This window comes from Cicer arietinum, chromosome 3 (assembly GCF_000331145.2).
Source record: "Cicer arietinum cultivar CDC Frontier isolate Library 1 chromosome 3, Cicar.CDCFrontier_v2.0, whole genome shotgun sequence".
Lineage (NCBI taxonomy): Eukaryota > Viridiplantae > Streptophyta > Magnoliopsida > Fabales > Fabaceae > Cicer > Cicer arietinum.
The window spans coordinates 57,850,042-57,867,482 of NC_021162.2; the positions used below are offsets into that span (position 1 = coordinate 57,850,042).

Consider the following 17,441-nt stretch of genomic DNA (forward strand, 5'->3'; position numbering starts at 1 on the left):
AGAAGACCAAAATATTTGAGATTAATTTTATATTAAAAAATATTATAATTTAATTATAATGAGAGATTTATTTGTAGATTAAAAAAATATGTTTTTAAATTATTTTAAGTTTAACAGAGTTACCATTTTTGTAACATAAATTGATATTTTAAAATGAAACTATATTTGCATAAATGTGAACCAAACACAAAAACTTACCAGAATCAAAATCAAAAAAATTATAATTACAAACACCAAAAACATATTTAAACCATAATTAAATTATGAAACGTGTATGTTTTTACCTTAGTATGCTTGTCAAAAGACCAAGATTAGAGAGACTAATTTATCCCCCTTGGCTTCATCATTCTCAACTTTATCTTCATCGGAAACTAGCTAATTATAGGGAAGCTGGATTTTAGGCTGAATGTTTTTGATGTTGCTTTCTCTTACATCCTAAATATGGCATGAATGATATTCTTACTATCTCCAATCTGTGAACTTTCTGCGTTTTATGTCTTCCGTGCGTAGCATACTCAACCCCCATTCCTTCACAATCAAACCATGGCAGGATTTAAATGTGATTTGTGCTCTTGTTTTCACAAAATGGCAGTGTTCCCTAGAGATATAAATTGGGAGCCATCAACCTTGTTTAGTTCCAAATTAAGTGGCATAGCATATCAAAGCGTTCTTCAGTCTCAAAAGAAAGATAAAAAGGACATGACAGTGGCAAGGAGAACAACTGATGTTGAGAATCAGACACATGAGAAATTTCAAAATATAATTAGAATTCTATAATAGCTATATTAATGTAGTAAAATTAAATAACTTACTTGGTCAAGTAATAGCAATGTTTTTGTTTACAAAAAATTAAAGTAAATAACATTAGCATGCTATTAATAAAATATTAAAATATTTAAAAGAAAGAGTTTACTATAATTTAATCTATAATGGATATCCTTCAATTTTGGAAGATATCAATTGGGTAAATTATGTCAGTTGGGTAAATTATGTTGAGATCATGTTTTCACAAGTTGATGAATCTTCAACCTTGATGGATCTGAAGTTTCTTGAAATTCAAAGAAGACGTCATTAGAGATGCGATACAAGCTAATATCTAAATAATCACCAATGGTGGAAACAATCAACTCATACTTGAGTAACATCAAGTCTTGAGTTCAATGATGAAAACACACTATTAGAGTGATTGAAGTATTTGACAATAGATACATCCCAAAGAGTAAAAGTACTTGAACCATAAAATAAAAGTGGTAGGATGAAGTCTCTTCTTAATGGACATATAATATATATTTGCTGAAATGTATAATTATTGGTGCATTTCTGATATAGTCCACATATATGATAATGAAGTGGACAACTTCATAGAGTTCAATGATGTGACTCTTAAATTCTCATGAAAAAGATATGACACACAAGACCTTATCAAATATGTCATATTTATAATTCGATCAATGATATCGAGATTTCATGTGAGTTATGCACACTTGTTCTAATGAATGGTTGGTTCAAAGCTTGTCTACCAATCTATTCGAAGATGAGTGAAAACATAATTTTACTAAGAAATAATTCAAATCGTAAGATATTTTTATCTGAAACCATGAGGTTTTCGAAATAACAGATTTAAATATATTTTACAAATGATGGAGAATTGTGAGGGAATTTTCCAAAATATATTTGGAATTCTCTAATAGCTATATTAACGTAGCAAAATTAAATAACTTTATGTACGACTTGGTTAAGTGGTTGCAATGTTTGAGTTTAATTCAAACCAATGCTTTTAAGTTACTAAGGGTTACAAACTTTTTAAAAAATTATTTTCTCTCATCAATTGATATGAGTTTCTTTACAAATAGAGACACTTTAGAGGCATAAAGGAGAACACAATTTTCATGTTACATAAATCAAAATTTTGTCAAAATATTTATGAGTCATTTCTTCTTTTCTTTAGTGCACGAGAGTAAATAAAAGAACTTTATTCTGTAAGAACTTTATTCTGTAAACTACCAATGATCGATAGACTTGATGTGAATGTGCAATTCACTTTAAAAATTTCAAAGTATCTTGAAGGGAATTCGTCGGTTAACCCGTTTACATCCAATATATATAGATTGGTGGAGGCGAATTGAACCTAAAACTTAGTGATACACACGCTTTCGAATTTATTCATGCAACCTTCATCATCATCAATTTCATTATCTTCTTGTTCAAAATATGCAGCATACCCCCGACAAAAGATCCAACGGACACTTGCATCTGCATGACAATTATTTACCTCAAATGCTACATACACAAAAGGCATAGTCGACCCAATCAACATGAGTATCAAGGTAGTCTTTTACCCTTATTACTAAACCCCATTAAATCGATCGTCAAACCACTCTGGAACATATTGCTCAGAACAAGGAAGAACAATGTCAAAGCCACAACAGAAGTGACGAGGTTCCTGCTGGGTACCAGAAGAATAAAACACAGTAATATCAAAGCTAGAGAATAAAACATGTTCAAGATAGTCAAGTAGATACCACGTTAAAACATGTTCTACAATCATATACATAAACATAATCAAGTTAAATTTTTGCATCTGGCTTAAAAGGCTTCACCTTGATTCTCTGCTTCTTTGAGAGGATTCATAGAGAACAATGATGATAGCATTCTACAATCTATGCCGTCTAGGTTTTCAGCCTTAGTTAACCGTCTAATGAGGCAATACGTAAAGGAAATCTGAATTTAAGCCAGACCAGGTAGTAATAAACTTTTAGAAGAAATAGAGATTGGAGAGTATTTGATATGTGTTATTTGGATTATGTAGATTTGACAATTTCATGAAACTATTCTTGTCTGTAAACCAAGTACAATCAAGCAAGGCCATGAAGATTTCACCAGCTATTCTTGGTTCAAACAACTGATGTTCATGGCTTGTATGGTTAAACGCACCCTTTACAGTAAGGATTAAGGATCTTGAGTTTAATTAAACCCTATTGGCCCTTGTCAAACAGAAGACACCTCCACAAGTTCAACGCCCAAGTGACCAACAAACTCATAATTTGAGTTATGAATTTTTAGTTCAAAAGGAAAATATCCCAATAAGTACAGCAATTTTGTTATTAATTTTCGAGTACCTCAATATTTCTTCAACTTTCGTACTTTTGTACGGTGATTGCATCATAATATGGAACATTGAGATTTACACAAATAACCTTAAGCTTGCCATGGAAATTAATTCCAATTTCAATTCCAAATGAACCAATAAAATCATATTATTAAACTTGTTGAAAAATGAGATCAATCAAATATAAGAGTTCAAAGGAAAAGCAGAAGACAAGTACATAATGACGCCAAACACTGTATCCAAAACACACACAAAAGGCATAGAAACATAAACACTTGGAAAGTATGAAATGTTAACATATTGTTATTGTTATTATATCAAAAAACTTTCAAGTTCTTAACCTGCTGCACTTTATTGCTTTAGTCAGAAAATGGATTATCTACCTTTACTATTTGGTGACACTGATGACTTTAGTGTATTTAGGAGAGAGATTGATGATTAAAATAAATTATTTAGACGATAGAGAATGATTGATTAAGAGAGTGATAGAGACAAAATTACCAAAAGTAGAGTATTCAAGATATAGAGAATCTGGATCCCCATGTAGCACAGTCTAAAATACTCTGGTCCATATAAATTAAGCCAGTGGATTTAACAGCCAAAGCTGAGCCACGAACAGAAGTGAGCTAGAATATCAATCTGTCAATGATAAAAAATCATATCTGATTGCAAAGTGTGCCCCCCTTAAAAAATGCAAATTAGCAAAACTGCAATGTAATTTCCCATTTTACATCTTTCATATGTATGTGCTGGGAGTGGCAGAAGAGAACAATAATTAAATTACCAAACATGTCTCAATATATTAATTGAAGATAAATTCTTAGATAGAGTTGGTTTACCAATGTTGAATGCACTGTCAATGAGAATGTTTTGATGAACCATCAATTATAGTAACTAATGACTAACAAAGGTAATATATTGTTTTTAGAATTTGGGTTGTGCCCAACACAACCTCACCCGGCTTGTATAGTGAGGACTACCCACCATTTATAAACACTTTGTCAAATTTTATCTTATTTAATACGGAACTCTTAGCAATTACTATTAATTAATGCTTGAAAAAGATAATTACCTCATGGCTCGGAGAAGATAAAGTGTGTGCTTTTTCATTGTAGACTGCTTGTATTCTAAAGGCCTAGGTTGAAGAGACTAATTTCTTTCCCCTTAGCTTCATCATTCTCAACATCATCTTCACTAGATACTAACCAATTGTAAGGAAGCTGGATTTTGGTCCCAATGTTGTTGTTGTTGAAGTTGCTTTCTCCTACTTTCTCAATTTGTAATCGTGTTCCTCTTGTCAGCATGTCTTTCATGTCTTTCCTGGGCATGTTCCAAAGACGGATCTAGGTACAACACAATGGGGGCAAGTGCCACCCCAAGATAATTTTTGTATTTAGCATATTCAATATACTTAGGTGCAATTAATTTTCTAGATTTCATGTAAACATGTTCTAACTTTACTACATCGTCCCTTTGAATGTCAAACACTCGACTACCGACATTAAATGTTTTTATAAAGTAATGGTATATTAGGAATACTAGCATTAAATGAGTCAAAAGTAGTTAACTTTTGTTTATAATAGTGACCAATATTTGAGGTAACTTTTTTACTTATAATAGTTGTTGAATGAGAGAAAATGAGAGAGACATATGGTGAAACCGTGTGTCTGAACTACACAACTGAGTCAGTTTTATATAGGCTCAAGGCAATAAATACAAAAAATAAATATGGGAGATATTATCCCTATTTAGATGATACAATGTGATATGTAATAAATACAAATATCGTAAATATATTTTCAGCACTCCCCCTCAAACTGGAGGATAAAAATCATATGAATCAATCTTGTTGCATATATGATTGATTTGAGGACCTTTCAGGGACTTAGCGAATACATCTGCCAATTGATCATTGGAATTAATAAAGTTAGTGATGATGTCGTCTGCTTCAATCTTCTCCCTTATAAAGTGACAATTTATCTCAATATGCTTGGTCCTCTCATGAAAAACCGGATTAGAGACAATGTGCAACGCTGCTTGATTATCGCAGATTAATGTCATTTGTGTTGCCTCTTCAAATTGAAGCTCTTTGAGTAACTGTTTCAACCAAATGAGCTCACAAGTCACTAATGTCATAGCCCTAGATCTTGCAACTACACTTTGTTTCTTACTCTTCTAGGATATTAAGTTTCCTCCAACAAGTACACAATACCCATAAATGGATCGCCTATCAATGGGTGAGCCTGCTCAATCAACATTTGAATAACCAACTATTTGAGTATGTCCTCTGTTTTTATAAATTAGACCTTTTCCTGGAGCACCTTTAATGTATTTCAAGTCGTATCACAACATCCCAGTGTTCTTGGCAAAGAGAGTTTAAGAATTGGCTTACCACACTGATTGCAAAAGAAATGTATGGGCGGGTGATTGTGAGGTAGCTTGATTTACCAACCAATCTTCTGCACCTCTCTGAATCTGAACATGGCTCCCCACGATTAGGTAGAAATTTGACATTTGGATCTATAGGAATATGAGCTCACAAGTCACTAATGTCATAGCCCTAGATCTTGCAACTACACTTTGTTTCTTACTCTTCTAGGATATTAAGTTTCCTCCAACAAGTACACAATACCCATAAATGGATCGCCTATCAATGGGTGAGCCTGCTCAATCAACATTTGAATAACCAACTATTTGAGTATGTCCTCTGTTTTTATAAATTAGACCTTTTCCTGGAGCACCTTTAATGTATTTCAAGTCGTATCACAACATCCCAGTGTTCTTGGCAAAGAGAGTTTAAGAATTGGCTTACCACACTGATTGCAAAAGAAATGTATGGGCGGGTGATTGTGAGGTAGCTTGATTTACCAACCAATCTTCTGCACCTCTCTGAATCTGAACATGGCTCCCCACGATTAGGTAGAAATTTGACATTTGGATCTATAGGAATATCAACCGGCTTGGCATTCAATAAACTTGTCTCTTCGAAAATATCGTTGACATATTTCCTTTGTGAAATTACTAAATCGCCCTTAGATTGGACTACCTCAATACCCAAGAAGTAGCGGAGCTTGCCAAGATCTTTAGTTTGAAACTGATAAGATAAATGTTGTTTCAACTGGAGTATGTTCTGCTGATCACTACCAGTTATGACAATATCGTCTTCATAGACAATCAAGTACATACACCCTTGAGTTGAGTGGCGATAAAAAAGAGAATGATCAGCTTAACTTCGAATCATACCAAATTGTTGCATTATTGTGCTAAATCTGTCAAACCAAGCACGAGGAGACTGTTTGAGACCATAGACAGACCTGTAAAGTCGACAAACCACGGTAAAGGACTCCTCCTGAGCAACAAACTACTTTATATACACTTTTTCTTTAAGGTAACCATGCGAAAATGCATTTTAATGTCAAGTTGGTGCAGAGAGTAGTCTAACAGAGGCCATCTTAGCCACATGTGAGAAAGTATCATTGTAATCGAGTGCAAAAATTTTAGTGTACCTTTTTGCCACCAACCGAGCTTTAAAGCGATCAATCTTACCAACAAGACCAACTTTCACCGTATAAAGCCAACGACTTCTTACTAAAGACTTTCCAGATGGTAAAGGAACCAATTCTCAGGTACCATTACTCTGAAGTACACACATCTCGCCAATCATTGCTTGTCTCCACTCTGGATGGAATAAAGCTTCACCTAGAGATTTAGGAATAGAAACAAAAGACAGGAAAGAAAAACAAGTATAATGCAAAGGAGAAAAACGATGGTAACTCAAACCAATGTAATGTGGGGATGGGTTACGAGTATGACATATACCTTTATGAATACCAATAGGAATATCAAGGGTCGAATCCGATAAAAGAGGAGGTGGCGGCAAATGAGCGTTTGGAATGACCTTGGCATCAAGAACGGGTGTAGGGACATGTACAACCGATGGTGGTTGATGATGGCGGTATGTCTGAAAAGGTTGTACAGTTGGAGGATCCACATGAGAAGTCTCAAGTGGGACAACGGGAGGGGCCACTGGAGGTGTCTCAGGTGGGACATATGTAAAAGACCCTAGTGGTAAAAGAGAAGGTGAAAGAGACTCTTGTAGCTCCACGGGAATAATTGCAGACAAAGGGCCAAGAGGTGACTCGTAGTATGTAACAAACTCAAAAAATGTGACATCAGCCGATATGATATATCGTCGAAGAGTAGGAGAATAACAATGATAACCTTTTTAGGACCGATGATAACCAAGAAAGACACCTTTTAGTGATCGAGCTGAAAGTTTGTCAAGACCAGGAGTGAGATTGTGGGCAAAACATGTAAACCTGAAGACACGAGGAGAAAGTGAGTGAAGAGGGGTACGAGGGAAAAGGATCGAGTGAGGGACTTTGTTATGAAGAACAAACAAAGGCATGCGATTTATAAGATAGCACACCGTTAGAACATCATCGCCCCAAAAACAATATGGTACATTACCATGAAGAAGGAGTACGAGTGGTTTCAATAAGATGTCGATTTTTGCATTTGACTACCCCACTTTGTTGAGGTGTATGGGCATAAGATGTTTGATGAAGAATGAAGTTAGAGGTCATAAAATTTTGAAATTTATGGGACAAATATTGACGGGCATTACCACTGCGCAAAGTGAGAATGGATACACCAAATGGAGTTTTAATTTTCTTATAAAATTGTTCAAAAATAGAAAATAATTCAGGCCTACTTTTCATTAAAAATAACCACGTAGAACGAGAAAAATCATCAATAAAAGAAACAAAATATCTAGACTCAAGAGTGGAAATATTACAAGAAGGACCCCAAACATCTGAGTGAACCAAAGCAAACAGGGACGAAACTTGTTTATTGGCTCGATCAGGAAAATGACTATGTGTATTTCCCTAACTGACAATGTAAGCTAGATAATTTGGTTAGATTAGGTACTAACTGTTGAAGTTTTGGAAGACTCAGATGACCTAACTAAGCATGTATAGGAAGAGGAGAATGTGTGGTAGGGCATGGCGTTGATGGGTTTGAGAGATAATAAAGGCCATTAAACTCACATCTGACACCAATTTGTCGTCCTGATATTCGATCTTGCAAAGGAACATTGAAATTAGTAATTGTGACAACATAGTCATGAGAGCGAGTCAATCGACTAATAGAAATTAAATTAAACGAACATCTAAATACATAAAGGACATATGTAATTAACAGAGAAGAAAGGATTTGGACAGTGTCAATCCCGTGAGACTGTGTTTGGGAACCATTGGCTGAGACTATCTTAAGTAAATAACTAGAAGTAGTGAGAGAGGAGAAAAGAGTCTTATTACCAGTAATGTGGTCAGATGCACCATAATCGAGAATCCATGGACTAAGAGAAGGTGAGGTGCAAACAGGTGAATTACCACTTTGTGCGGCCGAAAAACAGCAGAACTGGAGTTCTGACAATATTTTACCCACCGAAGAAAATTTTCATAAGTAGCCATAATCAACAAGTGGTTCCCTAAAACCAACAGCGAAACAATGGTGGAAGGGAGGGGTTTTTTTTTTTTTTTTGCGAAGAACAGTACCACACAATGAACAGTGCAGTACCTAATTTGCTGAAAAATAAAATAACAGCAACGAAGAAGGGATAAATCGGAATAGGGACACAGTTTACAAAAAAAAAAAAACTCACCGAAGGATAGTGACAATGGCTAATGAATATAATGTGTCACAACTCATAAATTGTGGTTAACGAATATCATGTATAACATTTAAAAATCATGTATATTTGAACATAATTTGAATGGTTAATATATATATATATATATATATGTATATATATATTTGAGCATCTAAAGATTGTGATTAATGATGTTCAAAATCTTGATTAATTGTGTTCAATTGATGGTTAACGAGTTGATATCTTGTTATACTCATTAACCATGGACTAAACTTAATTAACCACATATTTGAACCATATTAACCATCCAAATTGATGTAAAAAAATTTGTATCAAAATATCACTTCTCTTTAATAAAATGTATTTTGACCCCATAAATAAATAGTTGTTCTCCCCCACTCTCCTCTAAAAAAATTCAAACATCCCTTAAATTAATGATTTTTAGAGATATTTTAGTACCATTAAGAAATAACTTTACTGTCATTTAAAACTTTTGAGGAGCAAATTGGTAACTTTCAATTCTAATAAATATGTCTTCGTATTTTTTTTTTCAAGAACCAATTTAAACCTTTATTGTTGTGAAAGTAACTTTTTTGTCCCCTTTCTTCAAGAGCCATACCTTCTTCATGTTTGACTGATCCACGTATTTTCTCTCTTTCTCGGTTAGCATGTGGAACCCCCACTCCTTCATAATCAAACCTTGGTAGGCTTTAAATGTGATTTGTGCTTCTGTTTTCACAAAATGGCAGTGTTCCTGAGAGATATAGATTGTCCAACAATACTCTGACGGTGAGCCATCAACCTTGTTTGATTTCAAACTAAGTGGCATATCAAATCGTTCTTCTGTGTGTTCACTTTCAAATGAAAGATAGAAAGGATATGGATGTTGAGAACTTGCAGAATTTGGCATTGGGTATCTTACCTCAAATTGTACAAAAAAGACAAAACCAACCCAATCGACATTCACATCAAAGTTTTTTATCCTTATTATTGAACCACCTTTATATCGGTGATCGAACCACATTGGAATTTCTGCCGAACCATAACAAGGAAAAGGAAGAACAATGTCAAAGCCACACCGAAAATGACGAGGTTCCTGTACCAGGCAAAAAAATACACAGACATATATTAGAGCTAGAGAGATGTGTGTGCAAGGGAAGGCATCACAGTGTGTATCTCAACTAATCTTCTATATTAGCTATAGAAAAGTTTTGACTGCTAAGCAACTTGATACATCGTGATCAGTTGAGTAAAGAGGAAATCAATATATGTATAAAAATCATGACATGATTAAAAGATCAAGCCAGTTTTCAAAAATACCTTCTTATTAATGAAGCTGTTAGGCCTCAGACTAATGTTGAGGAACCTCTCCCTTCAGAGAAGATCCTAATAAGGCGTAATGTTGTAATTTGGTTTATTATAAGCTGTTAGTGCTTTCTGTTAGGTTAGTTGGTTGTAATTCTGCTAAGTTGTCCACTGTTTTTTTCGTTATAAATATGAGGAGGAAAATCAGTTTAGGAAGCTTTTGAATTCTATTAGAATAGACTGGAAATTCCAGTGTGAGGGGAGATAGTGCTACCTTGTGTACTCTTTTTCTTTGATTAATAAAACTTCATAGGCAAATAAATCACCTTTCTGGCTAAGAAATTAACCAGAAACCTAACAGAATCACTACCTAATTAGTAAAATATTTAAGCATGTGGCAATGCATCAAAATTAAATTTAAAATATGTTGAATTTTAGAGTCCCTTGACAGTACAAAGTTTATGTTGGGGAGTATGAGGTGCATTGATTATATAGGTTACATCTCTTATATTTATCATTGGTTTACCTCATTTCTACGCGACGTGGAACCAACCACTCACATTTGAATTTGAATAATCACTCGAGCTTGAATTCTAGCAATATGCACACATACTACTCCGGTCACAAATATAAGCAAATATTGTCAACAAAAGCTGATGTATTTAGTCTAAAATTAGAACCAAATACATCAACTTTCTTTAACTCATTTTTGCTTATATTTGTGAGCGGAGGGAGTATATTATAATATTAGAAATAGGGTAGACAAACGAACTAGGGCAGAGAAAAAGGGAAAAGTAGGCAGAGTACACACCTTTAATAGTCTTTGTAGCCATTCATATTGATGGTCTATAGAAGATATCCATATGGATCCACCAAATATTTTACGACAGTCAAAAACATATAATCCTGATCTGTGATCACGTGATCCAGATGTTGTTTTAAAATATATTCCCATTGAATCTGATGGACCGCTTGTTGTTGGGAGCTGCGGCAAACGTTGAAGACAATGACAATATGACAAGTTTAAATATGCTAGATTGGAAAGGCATTGGAGAGAAGGAATTGCAGTGAAGTTATTTCCCTGTAAATTTAGTCTCTCTAAACCCCTTAATTCTCCAATAGCCTGAGGTAAATTAGAAATATTGCAAAAGCTTAAATCTAGAAAAACCAAAGATTTCATAGCAGAATTGACAGGCAGACACTTATATTTCAAGCAGCCGCATAGATCCAAAGTTGTAAGAGATGTCATTTTATCAAGGCTATCACCTAGTCTAACAAGATTTGTGCAGTCTCTCAAACTTAAGACTCTAAGCTTTGCAAGAGATCCATCAAATGTGAATAAACTTGCACAATGATCCACATCAAGGTACTCAAGATTTATTGCTCCTGTGAAATCTGGAGTGCTTTTAAGTTTTGTGCAACCAGATAGAAGTAAAACTCTCAGAGACCATAGCCTTGATGCACTGCCGAAATCGAGGTGGACCAGACTACTACATTTCTGCAAACTCAAGAATACAAGTTCTGAAAGAAGTCCAATTGATGGATGCACCTGCAACAAGTTTATGCATCCTGTAAGATCTAGCCGCTCAAGGTTTAGGATTCCATCAAAACATGGAGTCATCTTCAGATTTTTAGAGTTGCTCAGATCCATCCTTTTCAAACAGGGTAGACACTACATGTCAAGCAAGAATTAGCCATCAACATAGTTCTAGATTATTTAGTATAAAACTAAAAAAAAATCATGGCATTGCATGCATACTAATAATTGATTATATATATATGACCAGCGCTACTTCTTTTTAAAGGAAATGATGGCACAATTTATTTTGAATCAATAGAAAATACCTGGATGCCTTCCCATAATTGTTCGATGTTGCTGTCGGGCATATTCAATTCAACAAGGTCGTATGGTTGAAAATTTGATGGTAACGCAGTGAAAGGGTAACCATTCCATGAAAAATAGTATAGAGAATTTGAAAGAAATATGGGTTTTCCTGAAAAATTCTTGTGATTTAATATGAGTAGTTTTAGGTGCTCCATTTTTGATAAATCTTCAACCCGTAACTTACTGAATTTGAAACCATCCTCCTTTTGATCTAGAACTATGGCTTTAGTTTCTGTTGCTTCCTGAAAAATTTAGAATAAGAATATCATAAAAGAGAATAAAAAGAGTAAATGATTTGAACCAAATAGATTAAATCCAAAAGGTTAGTTGAGTGGAGTAACACATAGTCTCGCATCTAAATAGCAAGTTTGAACTCACACTCGTCTCCTTGGAATGAGGAGATAAAGCAAGTGTTGTTTGAGTGGAGAAAGATACTTACCACTTTGGTCATCATCACATGATGGAAATCCCGATAAAGCCATAATCTATTCCAGAATCTAGGCTCGTCGAGATGTTGTCCTTGAACAATTTGCTTCCCCAACTCCAGCAACATTTTATGCATACAAATTACCTGGTTCCTAATGGTTATGAGGGATTTTTCAGCTATGAGTGGAATTCCAATATTAGGTTGCAATCCACAAGCATGTAGAATACGTCTTACATAATCCTCCCTCTCCCCTTCAAAGAAACAAGCAACATGCAAAAATATTTCTCTTTCTCTTAGTTGTAGTCCCTCAAAACTCATCTGAAGCACTTTCATGATTCTTTTATCTGGATTATTTTGCAATCCATCAAAGGTAGCTCTCCACTGCATGGCATTTCGGTTAAAAAGGAAAGAACCCATTATTCTAATTGCCAGGGGAAGACCTTGAGTGTATTTTAGTACCTTAGGAATTAGTTCTACAAAAGGGCTTCTTGAATTATCACTTTTGAAGGCTTTTCTACACAAAAGATCATGAGCGTCGTTATCATTCATCAATTCAGCCTCATAAATTCTATCCACTCCATACAATTCAAGAATATGCATATCTCTTGTGGTTATGATTATTCTACTTCCTGGACGAAGCAATTTGGGATTTATGTGCAATTCTTGTAGTTGCTCAAATTGATCAACATCGTCAAGAACCACAAGGAGCTTCCTGTTGTATAGCCTATTTATTATAATTCCAGATATTTCGGAAGAACTGTATGCATCCAGATTTTTTTCTTTCAGAGTTTGACGAAGAATTTGTTTTTGTACAGCAGTGGCCCCACCATCTCTATAAATTGTGCTGACATTCTCGATAAAACAACAAGCACCAAATTGGTAGTAATGTGAGATTGTGTCATACAAGACGGTCGCAAGAGTTGTCTTTCCTATGCCACCCATCCCCCATATTCCTAAAACTCGAAAACCATCATCCTCTGAGCTTAATCTTAATATACTTTTTAATGCTTCTACACGAGGTTGCATTCCAATAAGGTCATCAGCAAACCCAGAGAATTTATGACCCAGTGTTTTTATTACAGCCTGAACAATTTTCTCAATCTCTTCAAACTCTAGCCTGAAAGAGTGGGTGAAAATAAGATCATTAAGAAAACATGCAGAAATACATGTTAAGATAATATATGAATTCATGGATATAACTGTTGTTGTTAATAAAAATGTGCAACTTGCTTCCCAACAAAAGATACAATTTGCTCAAACAAACTTGATTTGTGAAATAGATTCTTGCACGTGAAAAAACTCAATAGAACACCCGAAATGCTTTTGAAAATCGTAAAACAACAAAGAGGACATGGTTTGTTATACTTACTTATTCCTGACATCCCAACCAGCTGATCCACCCAAACAGGTCATAGCTCTCTTCCACCCATCAACCTTGTGTGGATCATGTTTGAATTGTTCGGCGAGTAATAAAAAGGCACTCTCATACAACCCAATCTGTTTTCGGACACAAGAAGGATCCACATCATAGAAAATAGGAAAAACAGGTTGTTTCAGTTCCCTATGGCATTCAGCAATAGCAGCCATTTCATCCAAACACCAAGTTGAGGAAGCATAATCTTTTGAGAAGACAATAATAGAAATACGTGAATGTTGAATTGCTTGTAGAAGTTGGCGTGAAATGGAATTCCCTTTATGGAGCTGTTTGTCATCTTTGAAAACAAAAATACCTTTTCTTATGAGATGAGCATAGAGATGATCAACGAAGGTGTTGCGTGTATCAACACCTCTAAAACTTATAAACACATCGTATATATATCTATAGCTTTGAATGCTATCAAACTCTTTTGAAGAACTAGAACTTGAACCTCCTTCCCCAATTATATCCCCAAACGTTCGCTTAGACATGGTGATAGCACCTAACTGTTATAAGATATAATATAATAATATGAAAATGCATCTAAACAATTAAGATACAATGTGGTGATCAATTTAGTTTAGGAGTAACTATTGTCCAAATTACTCCGTTTAATAATTCTTTGTAGATATTGAATTTCACTTGATCAACAGTCTAATTAATAATTATTATTCAGTAGATTAATCTATAAATTTTCATAAATTTTAAAAATGTTAAATATTTAATTGAACAATTTTGTTACCTACACCCTCTATTTTGCTATCCACTACCAAAAATGTCATTTACTATTTCAATCCTTCTTAAACTCTATTTTATTTTTTCTCTCTTCATCGTCATCATTCACCTCATAATATCTCACCTCCATATCAAATACTCATAACCCACACCTCATAACTCATACTCATTCATAACTCACATCCCTTATTGATAACTTACACCTCATAACTTTTTTCTTCTTAGTATGTTTAAAGCCACCAACAAGGTATGTTTGCGTTCGTATTGTTTTTTCAAAATCTGAAAAATTTACGAGATCTGAGTTGTAAATTATACTCAAACTTAATTCATTCACGTACCTTACATAAACTGAATTCACATAAATGTACGCGAACTGAGTTCAAATACACGTAAAATAATTAACAAGGTGAAATTCAATATGTAAGTTATTAAACGGAGTAATTATGAAAAGAGGTTGTGTCCTGCTCAAGCATAATCAGAAAGTGAGGAGATATTGAAGATAAAAGTTGTGACCTGAAAAATTAGACGGTGAGTCTATCTTTTATCTGAATTCCTTGAAGCGCGATATCAAGTAAAAAAATCAGTAAAGAGTAACTGAAGATGGTTGTGAGTGCTCTCAGAGGATGAAAGATGAGAAGAAACATTATTGCGTGGGTTGAAGAATATTAAATTCAACGGTGTGGGTGGATGGATGGGTTCCACATCCAAAGACGAACGAACCACGCCAAAGTGGACTTTGTTCCTTCACGTCACTCTCTTTACTTGTTACTTCACTCAAGTCTCAGCCAAAATACTACAACAAATTTCAACAAGAAACAAATTAGAATAAAGTGGATCGTCTTTTCTATTTATTACGAAAATCATATTAGTGAATTTGATTGTGGTATGAATAACTAAAAAATGAGTATGTGTATTTGTTTCTTTAGAGAATAATTAAGAGAATTTGTACACTGCAATATAGAGATATTATCTTTGAAGAAAATAAATAATGGAGTAAATTAAATATGATTCTTTTACTATGGAGATGAGAGTCAAAGTTTTAAAAATACAATATTGCTATTAATATCCTTTAAATTTTTTATAAAAACAAAATAATGGAAAAGGCTTTCCTTATTTATAGCATTCTTTAACATATCTTCATCGTCATTGATAATCTCATAATCAGGGGTGCATTTTGCTTGCGACAGGGGTCGCAGCCACCCAAAAAAATATAGGTAAAATGACTATAAATAGGTGTTTTTGCTAATTTTAGTTGCTGATTTTTGTGTTGATTTTTGCTGCTTTAGAATGATCAATGATGGCTGCTTATTTGAAATGATGATTAAATTGTTATTGTTGATTTTTGTTGCTAAATTAGTTTATTTAAATTGTTGTTGTTGATGGTTATACCTGTTTATTGAACAAAATATACGACAAATTTAGAATGATGGTCACCCGTTTGTTGAATCTATTTCCTAAATTTGTTTCCTAAATTGTTAATTTTGCTGATTTAGAATAAAGAAACATAAATAATGTCTGCATGTTTTAGAATGCAACTCTTTAAATTTAGAATGCAACTCTTTATTTTAGAATGCAACCATAGTAACAATTCAAGTGGTTTTAGAATGCAACTCTTTATTTATGTCGGTCACTCCAAACTTTTTAGTCAAGCTCCGCCACTGCTCATAACTCACATATCACAACTCATTCATTACTCATAATCATTCAAAACTCACATCACTCACTCATAATTTATACCCCATAAGTGTCATCTTCATAATGTGGTTAAAGTCACCCAACAAGTTATGTTTATTGATATGCGTTTGAGTTTGCTTTTTTTCTTTTCAAAATCTGGGGATTTTACGTAATCTCAGTTTACGTATGTTGTAAATATTTCAAAATATGGGGATTTTCACGTAAGTTGTAAATATTTCAAAGTATGAGAATTTTACGTGAACTCAGTTCACGTACGCGTATTCAATGAAATTTAAGAATTTACAGCAATACGTAAACTAAATTCACGAACACCTACGTAAATTCAATTAATGTACATTTACGTAAACTTAATTCACGTGTTCTTAAGTGAATTCAGTTCACGTATAAGTGATCTCAATTAAGTAAGTAAGGAGTACGTGAATTCAGTTCACATAGGTACTGTTGGAACCAATTTTATTTTATGCTTATAGTTTTGATGATAATAAAAATATTTTATGAAAACAATATATTTGACTTCAAAGAGAATGAAAGAAGATTCATGTTTTTGAAGAAAATCTAAAATAAGATTTTATTCAAATTTATAATTTAAGAAAATCTAAAATAAGATTTTATTCAAATTTATAATTTAAGAAAATCTAAAATAAGATTTGTTTCAAATTTATAATTGAAGAAATTTTAAAATAAGATTTGATTAATATTTATAATTGAAGAAAATATAAAATAAGATTTGATTCAAATTTATAATTGATGAAAATCTAAAATAAGATTTTATTCATATTTATAATTGAAGAAAATCTTTGACTAAGTTGAAAATAAGACATGGTCAAGATTTAAAGAAGATTTGATCAAGATTTGAAGAAAAATTGATCAAGATTTATCTACAATAAAATATGAACTAGATCAATCTGAAAAATTTACAAATGCAATTTGAACAAAAGGTTGATCATCTTTGAATTCTTTTTCTCTCATACTTAAACATCTAATAATTGGGTAGATCCGAACCAAAATATTTTTTTGGCTAAATTACATTCGTGGCCCTTTAACTTAAGTCCAGGTAACGTTTTGGTCCTTTAACTTTTTTTTTTTTTTTCCATTTCAGTATTTTATCTTTTGAAATAATTTCAATTTTACCCTTTAAGTGAGATTCTGTTAGGGCAACGTTAACAAATTCCCTCATCCGTTTTCTTTCCAGTTTTTTCTCTTTGATATTTC

General features: G+C 33.5%; 1 protein-coding gene across 25 annotated transcripts; it reads right to left on the reverse strand.

The window, feature by feature from the left end:
- Nucleotides 1-194: 194 nt before the first annotated feature.
- On the reverse strand, nucleotides 195-15,391 carry LOC101493284 (disease resistance protein Roq1). 25 transcript variants are annotated; one of them, XR_012162436.1, is made up of 10 exons: nucleotides 15,048-15,381; nucleotides 13,752-14,305; nucleotides 12,395-13,499; nucleotides 11,916-12,197; nucleotides 10,882-11,742; nucleotides 9,385-9,861; nucleotides 4,182-4,452; nucleotides 3,611-3,748; nucleotides 2,340-2,443; nucleotides 1,959-2,253 (listed from the first exon to the last, which is right to left on the reverse strand). XR_012162436.1 is itself a non-coding variant. In XM_073366686.1 (7 exons), exons 2-7 carry the CDS (start codon nucleotides 14,288-14,290, stop codon nucleotides 4,237-4,239), a joined length of 3,480 nt encoding a protein of 1,159 aa, XP_073222787.1. In that variant the 5' UTR covers nucleotides 14,291-14,305; nucleotides 15,048-15,382; the 3' UTR covers nucleotides 1,959-4,236. The 25 variants fall into 25 exon arrangements, 4 of the variants coding, with proteins under 4 accessions (XP_073222787.1, XP_004492464.1, XP_027188767.1 ...); XR_012162437.1 differs by having other exon boundaries at nucleotides 2,340-2,446; XR_012162432.1 differs by adding an exon at nucleotides 2,601-2,721 and having other exon boundaries at nucleotides 1,959-2,443.
- Between the last annotated feature and the right edge of the window lie 2,050 nt (nucleotides 15,392-17,441).

Excerpts from the sequence above, each read along its gene's own strand:
- LOC101493284 (XM_073366686.1), bottom strand. The coding sequence starts at position 14,290 with ATGTCTAAGCGAACGTTTGGGGATATAATTGGGGAAGGAGGTTCAAGT. Across the intron at positions 13,500-13,751 it reads GGTTGGGATGTCAGGAATAA|GCTAGAGTTTGAAGAGATTG; the intron begins GTAAGTATAACA and ends CCACTCTTTCAG. Across the intron at positions 12,198-12,394 it reads ATGTGATGATGACCAAAGTG|GAAGCAACAGAAACTAAAGC; the intron begins GTAAGTATCTTT and ends TAAATTTTTCAG.